Source organism: Epinephelus lanceolatus, chromosome 8, assembly GCF_041903045.1.
Source record: "Epinephelus lanceolatus isolate andai-2023 chromosome 8, ASM4190304v1, whole genome shotgun sequence".
NCBI lineage: Eukaryota > Metazoa > Chordata > Actinopteri > Perciformes > Serranidae > Epinephelus > Epinephelus lanceolatus.
Genome location: NC_135741.1, coordinates 29,107,227 through 29,122,433, shown reverse-complemented (window position 1 = coordinate 29,122,433; position 15,207 = coordinate 29,107,227). Strand labels below are relative to the sequence as shown.

General features: G+C 42.7%; 1 protein-coding gene across 8 annotated transcripts in view; it reads right to left on the bottom strand.

Moving 5' to 3' along the window:
- Positions 1–15,207, bottom strand: part of prdm16 (PR domain containing 16) — a 211,768-nt gene that overhangs the window by 161,874 nt on the left and 34,687 nt on the right. Inside the window, exon 1 of one of the 8 annotated variants that reach the window (XM_078170139.1) lies at positions 602–617. The exons of the other annotated variants lie outside the window; for them this stretch is intronic. Within the exon in view, the coding sequence (XP_078026265.1) occupies positions 602–614 (13 nt within the window). The 5' untranslated portion in view covers positions 615–617. Of the gene's footprint in view, positions 1–601; positions 618–15,207 lie in introns of those variants that run through there. 8 annotated transcript variants of the gene reach the window in all.

The following is a 15,207-nucleotide window of genomic DNA, read 5'->3' as shown; positions in this document are numbered from 1 at the left end:
GAGATAGACCTCTCCTTCTAACCTACATAACTCAGGATAACAGAAAATGTCAGGATAAGATGCTACAGCGAGCTAATCTCTGGCACAAGCGATAACATTCAGTGTGTGAAACCATGACAGATGAGTATTGATCTGCTAGTTGTTGAAGGAGGGTAAAATAGATAACTAGACCACTTTATTGATATTGATTAAAGAGTCACAGGGGGCAAATAACTTCTCTTTAAAAAAAAAAGCCTTGTTGAAATATTGTGCAGTGAATGTGGATTAGGTTCAGTGGAGGAAAAAATAAAAGATTGATGTTTAATAATTGTAAACGTTTGGCTACAAGTAAAAAAATGCTAGCAAGTTGTGTGTGAATTAAAGGAAGCTCTCACACTTAAACACACAGACACATGCTGGCACAGGAACGAATTTCGTGTTATCCAAAGTTGTCCACATTTAAACGAAAGATGGTCGTCCTTGCAAACACCGCCATGAGACAAAAACCTCACCACAGCGACACAACCTCAAATTCAAACTGCACATGCGATGACCCTAATCTCACACAGCGCCCGACTCCAGACATGCCTCTCAAACACTCACACGTGTGTTCATAACTCACCAAAAGCCGACATATTATCTCACGCGTCTTCTCACTACAGCGTAGTCAAACTATAAGTTCCCGGCTGCCCATAAACTCTAGTTACCAATTAACCATGTGTGTGTGTGAGTGTGTGTGTGTATGTGACAGAGATACTAGGAGAGTACAGGGGGTGTCTGGCAGGCCTATCTGCGGCGCTGTGATGCGCTAACGTGAAAGAATGCCAGTGTCAATGTGACAGAGATACGGGAAGTGCATGAGGCTGATGGCCTGGGTGAAGGTCGATGTCGAGGTCAAGTCCTAAAGTGGTGGACACTACAGCGACTGCCACGCGTTTGGAGAGTGCTGAGAACTCTCACATGGTGATTTGTTATTTAATGCTAAAACGGTGCAAATGTGACTTTTGAGCAGGTTTCTTCAGGCCGTATGACAGCTGCAAGAGCAGCACCTCCAGATGAAATCCACTTCCTGTCGACACTTTCTCACAGTTTTTAAAGCCTTTTCAACACTCCTGGATATTCTGTCTTTCCCATAATCCTTCCTTTCTCTATCACTGAAATGCCACTCATTTTCTTCATCCAACTTAACCCTACAAAGTATCTGCACCCTTAACACAATGTCTGCACCCACATGCTTGTGGTGATCTTTGGGTCCCCTGGTGATGGCAGGAGACATGACTGTTACATGCAAGTTGGAGTCAAGTCTGGAGTCACTTGAGAAATGATCAGGTCAAGACTTGGGTCACTGAAGACAAGTCAGGTTTCAAGCAAATCACCATTTGCTATGTAAAGATACAGTGAAGTAATGGTGTCCTAAGAAGAGAATGTGTGTGTGTGTGTGTGTGTGTGTGTGTGTGTGTGTGTGTGTGTGTGTGTGTGTGTGTGCGCGTGTGTTTTAATCCAAGCTTCTGTGTTCTTTGTTTTGGTAGCCGGGCCAACTGTGCGTGCATGTTAGTCCCTTCCTTCATGTCCCACTGGCGACAGCAATTATCACTTATAATGCCGTCACCCATTGTTAACATTCTTAGTTCTGTCGGCACTGTTGTTGTTGGAAGCACTGTTAGCATTGTTAGCATCGCAAGCCACAGCCATTTCGGCTCTGTCACCTCAGTGTTTGCTTGTGACATCAGAGGTGACAGCCGTGTGCAGGCAATCCCAGCCCAAATTCTGAATGATGCACCAAGTTTATCTGGGCTACTTTTAACTCAAGGCCTTATGGCAAAGTTCAAGTCATTCAAGACAAGACCAAGACTTGACTTGGCTAAGTCAAGTCTCCAGTCACGAGACACATTCAAAATTAAAAAATGCTTATTGCCACGTTCAAGTTTATTTGACCTACAGTCCAAAACCAAAAGGTATTAAATTTGCAATTATAAAAAAGAGAAAGCAGCAGATCCTCTTGTTAAGAAGTTGCTCAAGTCCAACTTGAGTCCAAGTCTAACGTCTTGGGTACAAACTCTGTAAGGATATAACCAGGAGAGAAGGTGGGGGGGAGGGAGAGTAGGGTGATTGGGTGGGTAAGGCCATGGGACACTGGAGCTGGAACAGACCAGCATTCCTCATGAAGGGATGATACTGGCCAGAAAGGAGTGATGTGGAGTGGGGGGCTAGAGCAATGGGTGGCAGAGGGTGGGCACTGAGCAGGGGGATGAGGGGTGGGCGGGGAGTCCGCCACTAAATCTGTTCCATATGACACACACTCACATGGCCTCTGTCTGGACTCACTTTCTGTCTGTCTGGCTGTCTCTCTCTCTTCAGGCTGGCGATGAGGGAAAGGAGGTGGGGGTGAGGGAGGGGTGGAGGTGGGTATTTCTCAGCCACAACAGGAGCTCTGTGATGACAGGGGCCAGGCCTTGTCACACACCAGGGACGCTGGTGGCTCTCCTTATCACGCAGAGAGGGCTTTTCATCAAATACCCTTCTTCTTTCCCTCCCTATCTCTCTTTGTCTCTGTAGCCTGACAAAAACAACACACCACTGCTGAGGACACTCACTGTGTGTCTACAATACATGCAGCTTGGCCACACAGATATACATGTGTATACATGGACAGAGACCGAAGAAAATGAATCAAAGACAAATTTGATTAACAATGAATCCATCTCCAAGCTAGATAGCAACTTGATGTCTCAGTCTTTTATGTTGATTCATTCAGATGGGAAGGGGATGTTTTCATGTTTCATGCTGCATACCTTTCACCTCCATTGGAGATGGTTAGATTTGGCCTTGTGGGTGGCCGTTCTGTGTGTCCCTCTTGCTCCAATAATGGAACTGTAACCCTGGATTCACAAACTGTTGGGTACTTATGAAAATGCAGGTGGAAATGTCAAGACATTTTTGCTCTTTACGGTTAAAAACACCATAAAGAAACATTTTTTTAATTACTCAACATACATCATTCTGTTTAGAATCCATGTTTGCTCATCATCTGTTCTCCGGGTTTCATTTTTTGACATAAATACAATCCTGTTCTGCATCTGTCCTGAAGATCTCATAAATCAGACCAGCACATGATGGCCAAACTCAAATAAACACTATGCTCCTTAGCACATATTCTTAGTCAAAGTAAGCTTAAACACAGTAACATAAACAGCATATTTCATGTTTATTGTATTTAACAGATGCTTAGCAGCATCTACATGAATACACTGTAAATACTCACTCTGAACATGTATCACTGTTAAAACTTATCAGGATTATTCACAGAGGTTTTACATAATGTAAATACTTTAATAAATTAATTAATAAATCTGTTTTTCCATACAACACTCTCCTTCCTTCATACCATAAAAATTTAATTAAAAGCCTAGTTCCTATTAAACACCTGGTCCCTTTTACGAGCCTGGTGTCGCTACACATTTTGAAAAATAAAGGCCTGTCTCAATTAGAGGTCTGGGGTCTCATTTATAAAACAATGCACACAATCCATACTAAAAATGTACATGCAGACAAAAGCCAAAAATGGCATGTGCTAAAATATATGTTACAATTTCTACACCCACGCTTCCATCTCATCATCTGCCATTGCCAATTTTCCATCTCCAAAATGTTGGTTAGCATGGGTCAGAGTTTCTCCCATCAAGTCTGTTTTTATAGATCACAACTTTTGCATGGCAAGTGGTGTATGCCTCTTTAAGGCCTCGTTTTGTGCATACGCAGTGTTAATAAATGAGACTCCTGGTCTGCTTGCCAAGCCATTTATTTTTTAGAAGTGTAAATGTGTAAAACTGGTTTGTTGACTACCCACTTGAGCTAACATTAGTTAGCTGTTTAGATCACGCACACAAATATAAATATTTAAACTTTTGTCAATGTGGAGATGCTACACATTGTTAGCTCGGTTCATTTCATTTTGGGGGGTGGATGTGCATGTTTTTTCTAGTTTACTCAACCTGGTAGTGTTGTGTCCATCAAAGCATTTTTTTCCTGAAGCCAGCGTCTTTTGTTTTCTTTTTTACAATGGGAGCGGCGATGTGTCTATTCTGCGCTGATTGCTACATGTTTGGTGTTTTTTTTTTGGTCACCGAGAGTTTAAACATGCTCAACTTAGGCTAAAATGCTGTGTTTGTCACTGTAACTTTTTACCAAGCCCCCCAACCACAGTGGAAAAGTAATGGGACAAATACCACAAAGACCAACCATTACACCCTACATAAACAAGTGCTAAACAACAACAACAACTGAGGAGAAATTAATACCGCTGGCCACATAGACTGACAGGTCCGTCCTCTCTCCCTACTTGCTTTGGCCTTCCCTTCCATCAGACCAAGTAGCCTACCTTCCGCCAACATTTTAACTTTCACAGATATTCCATAACATAGCAACTAGATGCAATCAAGAGTCTCAGCTGGAGAGAAAAACGCTCTCAAGTGCTCCCAGCTAGGTATTTTCAGAATTGCATTTGGCATTTTTAGCTGGAAAAAACACCTTATGAAAGTAACACCAGCGATTATCCGACCAATCAAAATTTGGTTGGACAATAGCAGACTGACCAACTAATTGACCAACCGACCAGAAGGTGTCAGCTCTACCGCTAATACCTGGACTGATTGTTATGCAGCCACCACACACACACAGGCCTGGATCAGTCTTGTCCCCTCAGACTGCACACCACAGGCCTGATGACTCTCCACACATCACACACACACATACACTCGCACACACACACACTAATCACACACTGCCCCATGCCTCTGCCTGTGAAACAAAAGCAAGCCTTGTCTGACCAGGTCCAACACTTGTAAAAGAGGCTTAGGGACATTTTTCTCATTTTTGAACAGCTAATATCTTGCAAAAGTTGTCTAATCTCTTTGCGTTTAAGTTGAGATTTGTGCACCCCCACCCCGCAGCACCCCCACCTGCTCCACATGCCTAACACCTACCCCTGCTAGGCCCTGACGCATGGTGCTTAACCAGGCCATTTTAATTAGGTTAGATGTGTGTGTATGTGCGTGTGTAGGTGTGTGTGTGTGTGTGTGTGTGTTGTGTCAGCATCAAGGGCTCTGTAGACTTACAAGCTGATATAATGAAACACAGCAGGTGATGAAAAGATCAGGACCGCTTTGAAATCACCAACTCAATTTGTAAAGAGACTCAACAACTAGGAACTGCCTCCAATATGTGTTTTCTTATACGTTGCCTTCAAAAACATATTCTATATTAGTTATCTACACTTTCACACTTAAGGTTTAGCAAAGCAATGTTACGTCAAGTTATGAGCTGTAGCATTTTATATTATCAAATAAATTTTCTCTTGATCAATGAATAAAAAAACATTAGGAGATAATTACTATCCCAAACGATCCTGTTCACGTGTCCTAACACCACAATCTTAAAAACTGCATTGTTCATGGTACAGCTGAGGAATGTGTTGCTGCTGTGGTGAGTGTTCTGCACACGAGTCTTGAGAACATCGGAGAATTTGAGACTTCGTAAATCCCCCCAAAAAATCTACAACTCCTGTCCACATGTGTGCCCAGTGTGGGCTGCGTTCAAATTAACGAGTTATGCGTTTGTTAAAACTGACAGCTAACCTTTCACTGAAATTGTATTCATACAATTTCATGTGAGGAATAATTGAATTGAGTGATTGACTGAACTTGACTTTTGGGAAAAAGTGACAGCCCTAAGTGACGAAAAACGTTATGTTGCTATAGCAACCTGTTTGGTCAATGATGACAGGGCATGATTTTGGTTCAAAATGACCTGTATCAGCAGAAAAGTTAATTTAAAGGCACATTTTTTAAGTATTCATGTTTATTTTCTTTATGTTTAGTTAGCACATGCATAAAAAAAAACTAATTATTTGTCAATCTGTCAATCAATCAATTTTTCTGAGTAATCAATTATCTGTTTCAGTAATCAACTATCAAAATAGCTGTTAGTTGCAGCTCTTTGAGACATATATAATTTTTACTATCAAACCTGACTTGGCTTGACTTTATTTCTATCCATCTCTCCCAAACATTCCATTACTACATGTAGATATAATGCCACACACACAAAGTATTCCCATAAAACTTACATATGGAAACAATACATGTGGTAAATCATCATTTTAACTAAAGGTGAAGAGGAGGAAGAGAGTTGCAGTGAATCCAGTTTAGACTCCTTCCCTGCCTACAGCATGAAAGGGACCATAGACACTAAAGCCAGACAATGTGCTGGGAGCTGCAGTGCAACTACAAACCAATTCTCTCAGTGAAAGGAATAAAGGCTGCCAGGGTTACAGGAAGTACAACCAAGTTGGAGAGTGACAAAGAGACACAGAAAAGGAAAAGAGAGAAGGAAGGCGAAGGAGAAGAAGAGGGCTGTTTTTGAGAACTGAGAGACGGACGGGCTGTTTTCCGACAGTCTGTGATGCCAGCTCTGAGTGTGCTGACGGCCATGATTTCTAACAGGCTTTAAAGAGGGTCATTTTCTGGGCTCTGCTTCTCTCTGTCTGTCTACCTTACTATCTATCTTCCTCTGTTTGTGCCATTCTGTCTGCTGAGCTATCTCGCCGTCTGTATGTGCACAAGATTGTGTGTGTGTATCTACGTATATCTGTGCCAGTGTTGAGACCAAGTGAGATAGAAAAGCAAGGATCGGAAAAAGACATTCATATAAATGTGGGTTTTTTTTCTCCCCTTGTGTGTATGTGCGTGTGTGTGCATGTGTGTTGCCACTGTGAGCCATTCTCTGGTGTTGGGGCACTGTGCTCTACAAAGGCAGCTGATTAGAAACAGTGGGTGAGCTTTGCTAACAATTCCCAGTGAATATGCAAAAAGAGACAGGCCAAAGAAAGAGATGTGAGGACAGAAAATGATGGAATCGTCGAAAAAAAAAATGGCAGGGATGCATGGAGATCTCAGCCAGATGAAAACGAGACAAGCTCAGCGCTGTTTCTCTCTCTCTCTCTCGACTCCTCGAAGATCTGAGTCCTTATATGGCATCAATTCACAAAACAACTTGGGCTCATATGCACACACAAACACATGCATACAGACACAGATACACTGCAGGAAAAACATACACGCAACACATGCATAAGACCTGGTTGCTAAGGAAATGTGTGTATTTTACGCCTTTTAGGTGATAAAATAATGGAGCCGCATGACCTTGGTTATCCTGACCATCACAGCATCATGTCTAGTAGAACACTAGAAGGTCAAAAGGGGCTGCTTATGTTGTTTTCCCTCAGTAGCATCAAAACTGACTCTGACAACGCTTAGTAAACTGTCATGTAGTTCAACAGGAAGCTTGGTAAAAGTTTGACCTCCTCTGCCACAGAGCATTGTGTTTTAACTTTTTATACTTCACCCCTTAACCATGCAGTGTGCTCAAGCATTACACTACATGCATAATTGTATGAAATCAAATGCATATGGGAGAAGGCTGCGATTACTACTTGTTTTTTTGTCTTTGCCAAAAATGACATATTCCCCTGTAATATTCCTGAGAAGCGTGAAGGTTGCTGATCTAGGCCCCTCCTTTCCAGGCCCTGCTGAGAGTCTGATCCAAAAGAAGTCAAAACTGATTCCAGAACAGCACTTACACTCTCAAGAGCTTTACTTCCATCAGTACTACTAGAATCAAGCAGTGTAGCTGGCAGTCATTCCCATCCTTAGACAGCTGTTGAAACACTGAAAACTGAAATCAGGCAAACTAAAGTTTTTAAGACAAAATAGTGCTTTATGTTCGGGGAATCACGCTAATAACCGACCTCTTTATTACCTCTGCATGTCGCATGTCTCCTCTGTCTTTTCCCTGGAACAGAAATTAACTTTTCTCTGAGCTCTAAGTCAAACAGTCAGCGCCCTCTCTTCATAATAAAAATACCAATTTTTCCCTCAGCTTGGGAAGTTGGCAGACGACTACAGTAGACATTCTCTTCCTGTTGCTTCATGTTTTTGGATGGGGGCAGCGTGTACCCTCGACTCACTGCCTTAGAGATTCTAAATAAAAAGTGTTTGGAGCTATTTTGGGGCCAGATATGTTTTCAGCCCTTTTTAGCTTGAGCAGACTGGTCTAAGGTCAACAATAAAAGACAGAGAGTTGGAGTTAAATAAAGAGGGAAGCTGGGTAAAGATCTATCTTCTTGAAATGAACACATATTCTCTCCAATACAGCCCTTGCTTTTGTATTTCAGCAGTCAACGTGTGTGCATGTGCTCTTGTGCATCTGCATGTCTCAGCAGGGTGCTTGTATTCAGGGTTGCAGGGGCTCTCGCCATCAGCTGCTTTGATTAGAGCCATAATTAAAAGCTGTGTTAATTGGTGTTGAGGCCAACACTGGCCACCCAGTTCATTAAGGACCTCTATACAATTCTCCTTCTGCATTCCACTGAATGGCCAAAGAAGTAGCATTATCAATCTGCTACACCCGGGGGACAAGTCAAGTGTGAAGGAGAGAGACTGAGAGAGAAACAGAGGCAAACAAAGAAGGAAAGCTCTTTCCATATTGATCAAGTTGATCCCTACTTGGTCAATGTTTGAAGGCAGAGGGTTCACAGTGATAGATTAAAACAAACTGAGGAAAGATCAGACGAGAGGTGAGAAGTTCATTCACTAAATGTATCAACATTTGCAGAACATCTGAAAGGATCCATTGCAGAGAACATCGGCCAACTAAACTCTGAGCAAATATGAAATGCAAAGAACAAAACTTGGTACATTTTGTTTGGATAGTGCATCTACAGAGTATTTATAACATTTTAATAGCTTAACTGTTTCACTTGGTCTGTAGATGTTTCTCTTTAGAGTTTATGTGACAATTCACTACATATTCTCCGAGTAATTTAGCTGAACCTGAACTTTTCACTTAAGCCATGCAGCATAGGTTGAGTGAATAGTTCAATTTCAGCTAAATTATTCTGAGAATATGTAAGTACGTTCATGAATTGTCAGATAATCTAAAATAATCTGTTAAACGTGCACAGAATGAAGTGAAACAGTTGTTGAATCTCAACTAATACGCAGTTGAAATGTTACAAATACAGACTAATCAAATCAAGTGTTCCCTAAAAGCTCTTACAACAATCTTTTTGTGAAAAATAGTTTGAAAAAGGAATGGGTGATGTGAAGAAAATCAAATCTCATGATGTGTTGACTAAATACCTTGAAATCAACATTGCGACGACATTGCAGGGTTGACTATTAGTGCTTTCCCAAACGTACACAATGAGATTTTTGATGAATAATCATCAGGGAAGTGAATGTAATGACTAAGCGGGTAAAGGCAAATAATAAAACAACCAGAAAAGTCTGGTAAGTTCAGAAAATTACATCACTTTACTGTCATGCAGCCTTTAAACCAGGAAAAGTCTCTAGTCTCATATCATAATATCAATACACTGCCCAGCCCTGGTTTGAAGTAAAGCTGGTCCCAAAAGACAAATCCTCTGCTATTGTTTTCCTCCACTGTGTTGTTTGTTCTTTCATCTCTCACATTAGTATCATTCTCCCTCTTCTTTCTTTCCCTCTGCACACACAAGAGCTAAACATAAGTTAAATCAAAATACCTTAAGCGCATTAGCACTACCTGGTTAGGATCTTTTTAACTATTGGTGTGCTATCTAATTGGTTTTAACTGTAAACACACCAGTGTATTCAGCTACAGGAGGTATAGGAGAAGTCGGTCTATTCTATTGACAAACTGACCGAGCACCCTGTAATGTCTTTACTAACCTCCATCTGATTTTGCTAATTGCACTCACGTGCCAAGTTACCGGCAATCTCATTATCACCCATTTCCCCAAATTACTAATCAAGATCCAAGAAACAATTACTTTTCACAGTTTAGCTGAGAGCTAAAACACGTGGTGCTGATAATGACTTTTCTTTTTCTTTTTTTTCTCGCAGTTCTCGCCCACACCTCACTCATTCTGGTCTGTGTGTGTGTGTGTGTCGTAGGTCGGGTGGGGTCCCTCTCTGTACAGATGTCTGTCTCGCTGCCCTGCCTTCCAGGAACAAGTTCAAAAAAAGTATTCATGCTTCAAGGAATGCTCCTTTGTGCCAAACAGATCAACAACTTGAAATGCACCAGCTGTAGGGACACCTGAAAGGCTTGGTCTTAAACTCCTCAATGCCAATATTCACAGGGCCTAACATCAATTTCCTGCCCTCCTAACTAACTCTTGGAGGGGACAATGTGTTTTCTCATACCTGTCTTGTGAACGTGATACATCCGCACAGCGACATCACTGTAAGAAACCTGAAGAGAGAATCTCATCACCCTTCCGTGACAAAAATGTTGCTTTAACTGATTAGTTAACCGGGTGCATGTAAAGGTGAAGTGTACATTAAATAACTCCCTTGTAAAACGCTCCCTTTGTCAGTAAATAGTCTAGACTGTGCCCCCTTTTCCCTTCTGGAGCTCACCAGCTAAGATGTTGACACAATGAATCCCTCGCAATAACACTTTTGTTTTTGCGCCCTCTCTGGTTGTGTTTACATTCACCAAGCTCACAGACAAGGAAGCTGTTCAGTGTCCAATGGCCAAAGGTTCTGTATGTGCGCCGTGGAAGGTGGGAGGAGAAGAGGGAGGAGACGCGGGAGGTGGGTCCTGGTACTTTCCCACTTTTTTTTTTTTTTTTTTTGACATCACGGAGGGCGGACCGACAGGTACAGAGGAGAGAAGGAGCGAACAAACAGGAAGGAGCAGAGGGGAGGAGCTTCACACTTTGTCAGGTGCCCGACATTTAGACGTGGTGGAGGCAACTCGGGTTTCACCCACCCGTCCCAAGGTCAGACGCTGCTTTTCATGCAGCCTGGCCTGGAACAAACACCTGGCACGCTCCAGAGACAGGCCACTAGCCATGCCCAGCGTTCGTTAGTCATTACTGGCTCAGCAGCATGGCCCCGCCATTCTCATGTAAATATCCACACCAGTCGGCATTTTGCATGAAAGCCTGTGATTAATGATCTAAAGCAAAGAAAATGGTGCGTCAGTATGAGCATTGTAAATGTCCTGACAATGACACAACAAATGCACCAGTTATTATAAAAAGTAAAGATAAACAAGTTGACTATATTGTTGTGTTTAAAGCATCCATGATATGTTTTGAGGAGTATGCAGCTGGGCTACAGCTCCATCGTGTTTGAATCAAACGTAAGCCAGAGCCCTTCCTCATACACTAAGCAAACACAAGCCAGCATTCCTCTGTGTCTGCCATTTTAGCTCCAGTCAAACCCCACGTCGACGCGAGGGCATTAAAGCATTAGTGGCTAATGTTTTTAAAAGTGTACGGTATCTTGGAGGGATTCGGGAGGTGGGCGCCGTGTGCGTGTGTGTAATGGTGGATGAGATGGGTCCGCACATGGCAACCATTACACACACAGCCCCTCTAATCGCTGCCGACCTGCCTCCCCGCCTGCAGCCATCCCACCTCTGACTGCTGTGTTTGTGTGTGTGTGTGTGTGTGTGTGTGTGTGTGTGTGTGTGTGTGTGTGTGTGTCAGGGGGCATCCCAGGTTCAGGAGGGCAGAATGTTCACATAGATGCATATTTTGCCACATTAACACACCCTTTAACACACACACACACACACACACACACACACACACACAGACATAAACACACATGTGAACTTTGAACATTTTACACAAAACTTCCCTCAAATAAATAAATATGTAATAGCATACATAAATAAATACACAAAACACTCCTCCTTCACAGCTTTCTCTGCTCCAGTCAGCGAGGTACTGACTGGATGAAAAGTTCCTGAGGCTACTTTGGCAGGCAGATGAAAAATGAAGATATGGACAGCGGGAGAGAGCCAAGAGGAAGTAGTAAATAATGAGAGATGTGTGGAAAGGTTGAAAGACTGAATGGTTGTAACACAAACTACTCAAAGACACTCAAAACCGCAAATGCTACATGAACAGGGAAAACAGAGGAAAGGGGCTGTGGAATTCTTTTTTGGTCAAGAGGTAGAAAACTTAAAACTACATGAATGCATTGTGCCGCACCAGACCTATAAATGCTCCTGCTGGTGGGTGACGTGATGCAAGCTTGGCTGTTTTTCGCCAGGAAACAATATGGCAGCCATGTGGTAACAAAAGATCCCTAGTGACAGTTAAACAGTGCACTAGAATATGTTTCTGAAAACATTTGAGTCAAGAAATCGGACAGAATCTTGGTTTATATCTGATCAGCACTGTCTGGTTCTACAGTTTAATCCAAGTTTAGTCTGCGTTTAAGGGTGAGGTGGCAAAGAATCCCTTTATTCTGATAAATGAATAAACAATTTAGAATAGCTTTAGTGCCTTGTTAGAGAAATCTGCCAGTGATAGCTGAGAATAAATAAAGATAGATGGATGAGTGGATGGATGAAAAGTTGGTATTGTAATAGCATACATAAATACACATAACACTCCTCCTTCACAGCTTTCTCCACTTCAGTCAGTGAGGTACTGACTGGATGAAAAGTGCTTGAGGCTACTTTGGCAGAATGAAGAGGAAGTAGTGGGAAATTATGAGAGATGTGTGGGAGGGTTGAAAGACTGAATGGTTGTAAGACAAAATACTCAAAGAGGTATTTCACTGCTGGAAAAGCTTTCTATGCAGTAGATAACCACAAATTCCTTTGAAACAGGTGCTACATGAACAGGTAAAACAGGGAATGATCTGTGGATTTTGGTCAAGAGGTAGAAAAGCTAAAACTACAAGAAGGTATTGTGCTGCCTGCTGGTGGGTGACGTGATGCGTGCTTGGCTTTTTTTCCCCAGGAAACAATATGGTGGCCGGATGGTAACAAATGATCTCTATTGACCGTTAAACAGTGCACTAAAATATGTTTCTGAAAACATCTGAGGTGAGAAATTGGACAAACACAGTAACAGAATCAGCACTGCCTGGTTTTACAGTTTAATCCAAGTTTAGTCTGCATTTGAGACACAGAGAGAGATGGCAAAGAATCCCTTTATTCTGATAAATGAATAAATCATATAGAATAGCTTTATTGTCTCCTCAGAGACTCTGAGACACTCTGCCAGTGATAGTTGAGAATGAAGACAGATGGATGAGTCGATGGATGAATAGTTGGTATTGTTTTTTATTTTAATTTGATTATTGTTTTATTGAGATTCGATATACAGCCTTATGGACGGATGGATTGAGGATTGGTTGTCCAACCGCCGAAGCGCTAAAGCTGCTGTGCAGTCGAACTCTCGAGAGTGTACGAGACTGAAACAAAAACAGATATGAAGCCAGGTGGAAAGAAGCAAGAACAATGTGTCTTCGTGTGTATATACATGGGGGTGCACATGTCTGGAGTTGTGCGCATAGGGAAATATCTAAATATTATGGAAGATTTTGTTGTATGTTTATGTCTTGAATCTCTGTGTACGTGTGTGTGTATTTGGCTCTACGTGTCTGCATGCACATGTGTGTACCGGACATCGGTGGGAGAGGCAGCGTGCCCCGAAAAATTCATGAAGATACATCACATGTTCAGCCTACACCTACTCGTCTCCATGAGGACATGCACGCACGCACGCACGCACGCACGCGTGCACACACACACACTCGCACACAACAAACATACATGCAGCTGCCTCAGGTGAGCGTGTGTGTGATCTGGAGGGGGATAACTCTGTGGCGAGACCACACAGGAGACAGCTTTCAACTGAGTAAACACCACATCAAACACACACACGCTCTCTCACACACACATACACATATAGCACTGGATACAGTTTGCTTGCCTCCCTCCTGCGTAATTGAGAAAAGCTGCCGTCCATTAAAACTTGCTGACATCACTTAGACAGCTAAATATGCAGCGAGCTAACGAGCTAGTGGGGCCTTTGATTGGGCTTCCAAACAGGTTCAAACTTTATCGCCAGCTACCCGCAGGACAGGACACAGGCCTGCCACACATTCGCAATTGAGCATCTCAAACAAACAATCCCAGACACCAGCAGTGGAGGTAAATATCTCCAGAGTGAAGAGCTTCCCATCCTCCATACATAAAACCCTGTCTATCACACTGCGCCCTCTCTAAACAGCAGGCAGCATCGCAAATTCAACTACTATGTGGTTGTGTAGGTTTACTGCAGCATCTGTGTGGACATGCTTTTTTTTCCAAGAGTGTAGCCAACCAACACGCGAGAGGCCTCACTGCAGTCCTCAATTCCTCCCCCACATCCCCTCCATCTCTCACTCGCCGCATCGCCTTCACCTCAGATAAGGAGAGAGAAAGATGTAAGGTTGGCTGGAGCCTGAACAAGCCTAATTAAGTCTGGTTAACTTAGCTCTGAGACTTCTATTACACGCATGCACACACTCACACACGCGGGAAACACACACTCGTGCACACACTCTTGCTGTGGCTCTCTCCTCTCTCTATTAACACCTGCTTCTTTTCCAATTAGCCCTCCAAATAGAGACAAATGGGCCAGAGGGGTCTGATTAATTCACTTCTGTCAAGGACTCTGCTGCACAATGCCGTCAGGGCGCTTGGGCAGGCGTGGACTCGTGCATGTGCAGACACACGCACGCTCGCTCGCAAACACAGGTTACACTGAGCACATAGCATCAGAAAGTACTGACAAAAAAACATTTCAAATTTGTTTCACAAAAATGGATAATAATCACATTAATGCATTTCACTCTTGAACAAGATATTTCCCCCTTTTGGCATCCAGAGGTGAATACAAAGAGGAGGGATGTGACGTTTCCTTCTTTTCATCCTCTTACACACATCACCAGTCTATCTCCACCACCCCTCTTCCAGGGACAAATTCCTCTCATCTTTGCTCTGGTGACATTGTGAGTGCATACGTCTATCTGCGTACGTGTGTGTGTGTCCATACATGTGTATGTAAGCTGCGTGGATCCCATCATTAGTCTTGCTCTCCTGTCCTCCCCTGTTTGTTTAAGCAGAGCTCTGTGTTTGCTTGGAACTGCATGTCCTCCACAGACACTGCTACAACGCAACCACTTCAAAACCTAACTTGTTCCCTTCATGCGCACACACACACCTACACATAAACACAAGCAGGTAGCTCATAGACAGGCGCTGGCTTGTTGATCTGTGACTATGACTTTTTCAAAGCCTGCATCTTATTGATAAACAACCAGGGTTTTTGTCCGAGGAAATCTCCATAAGATCAAATGCAAAGACTTTCAATATCCCAATATGACACCA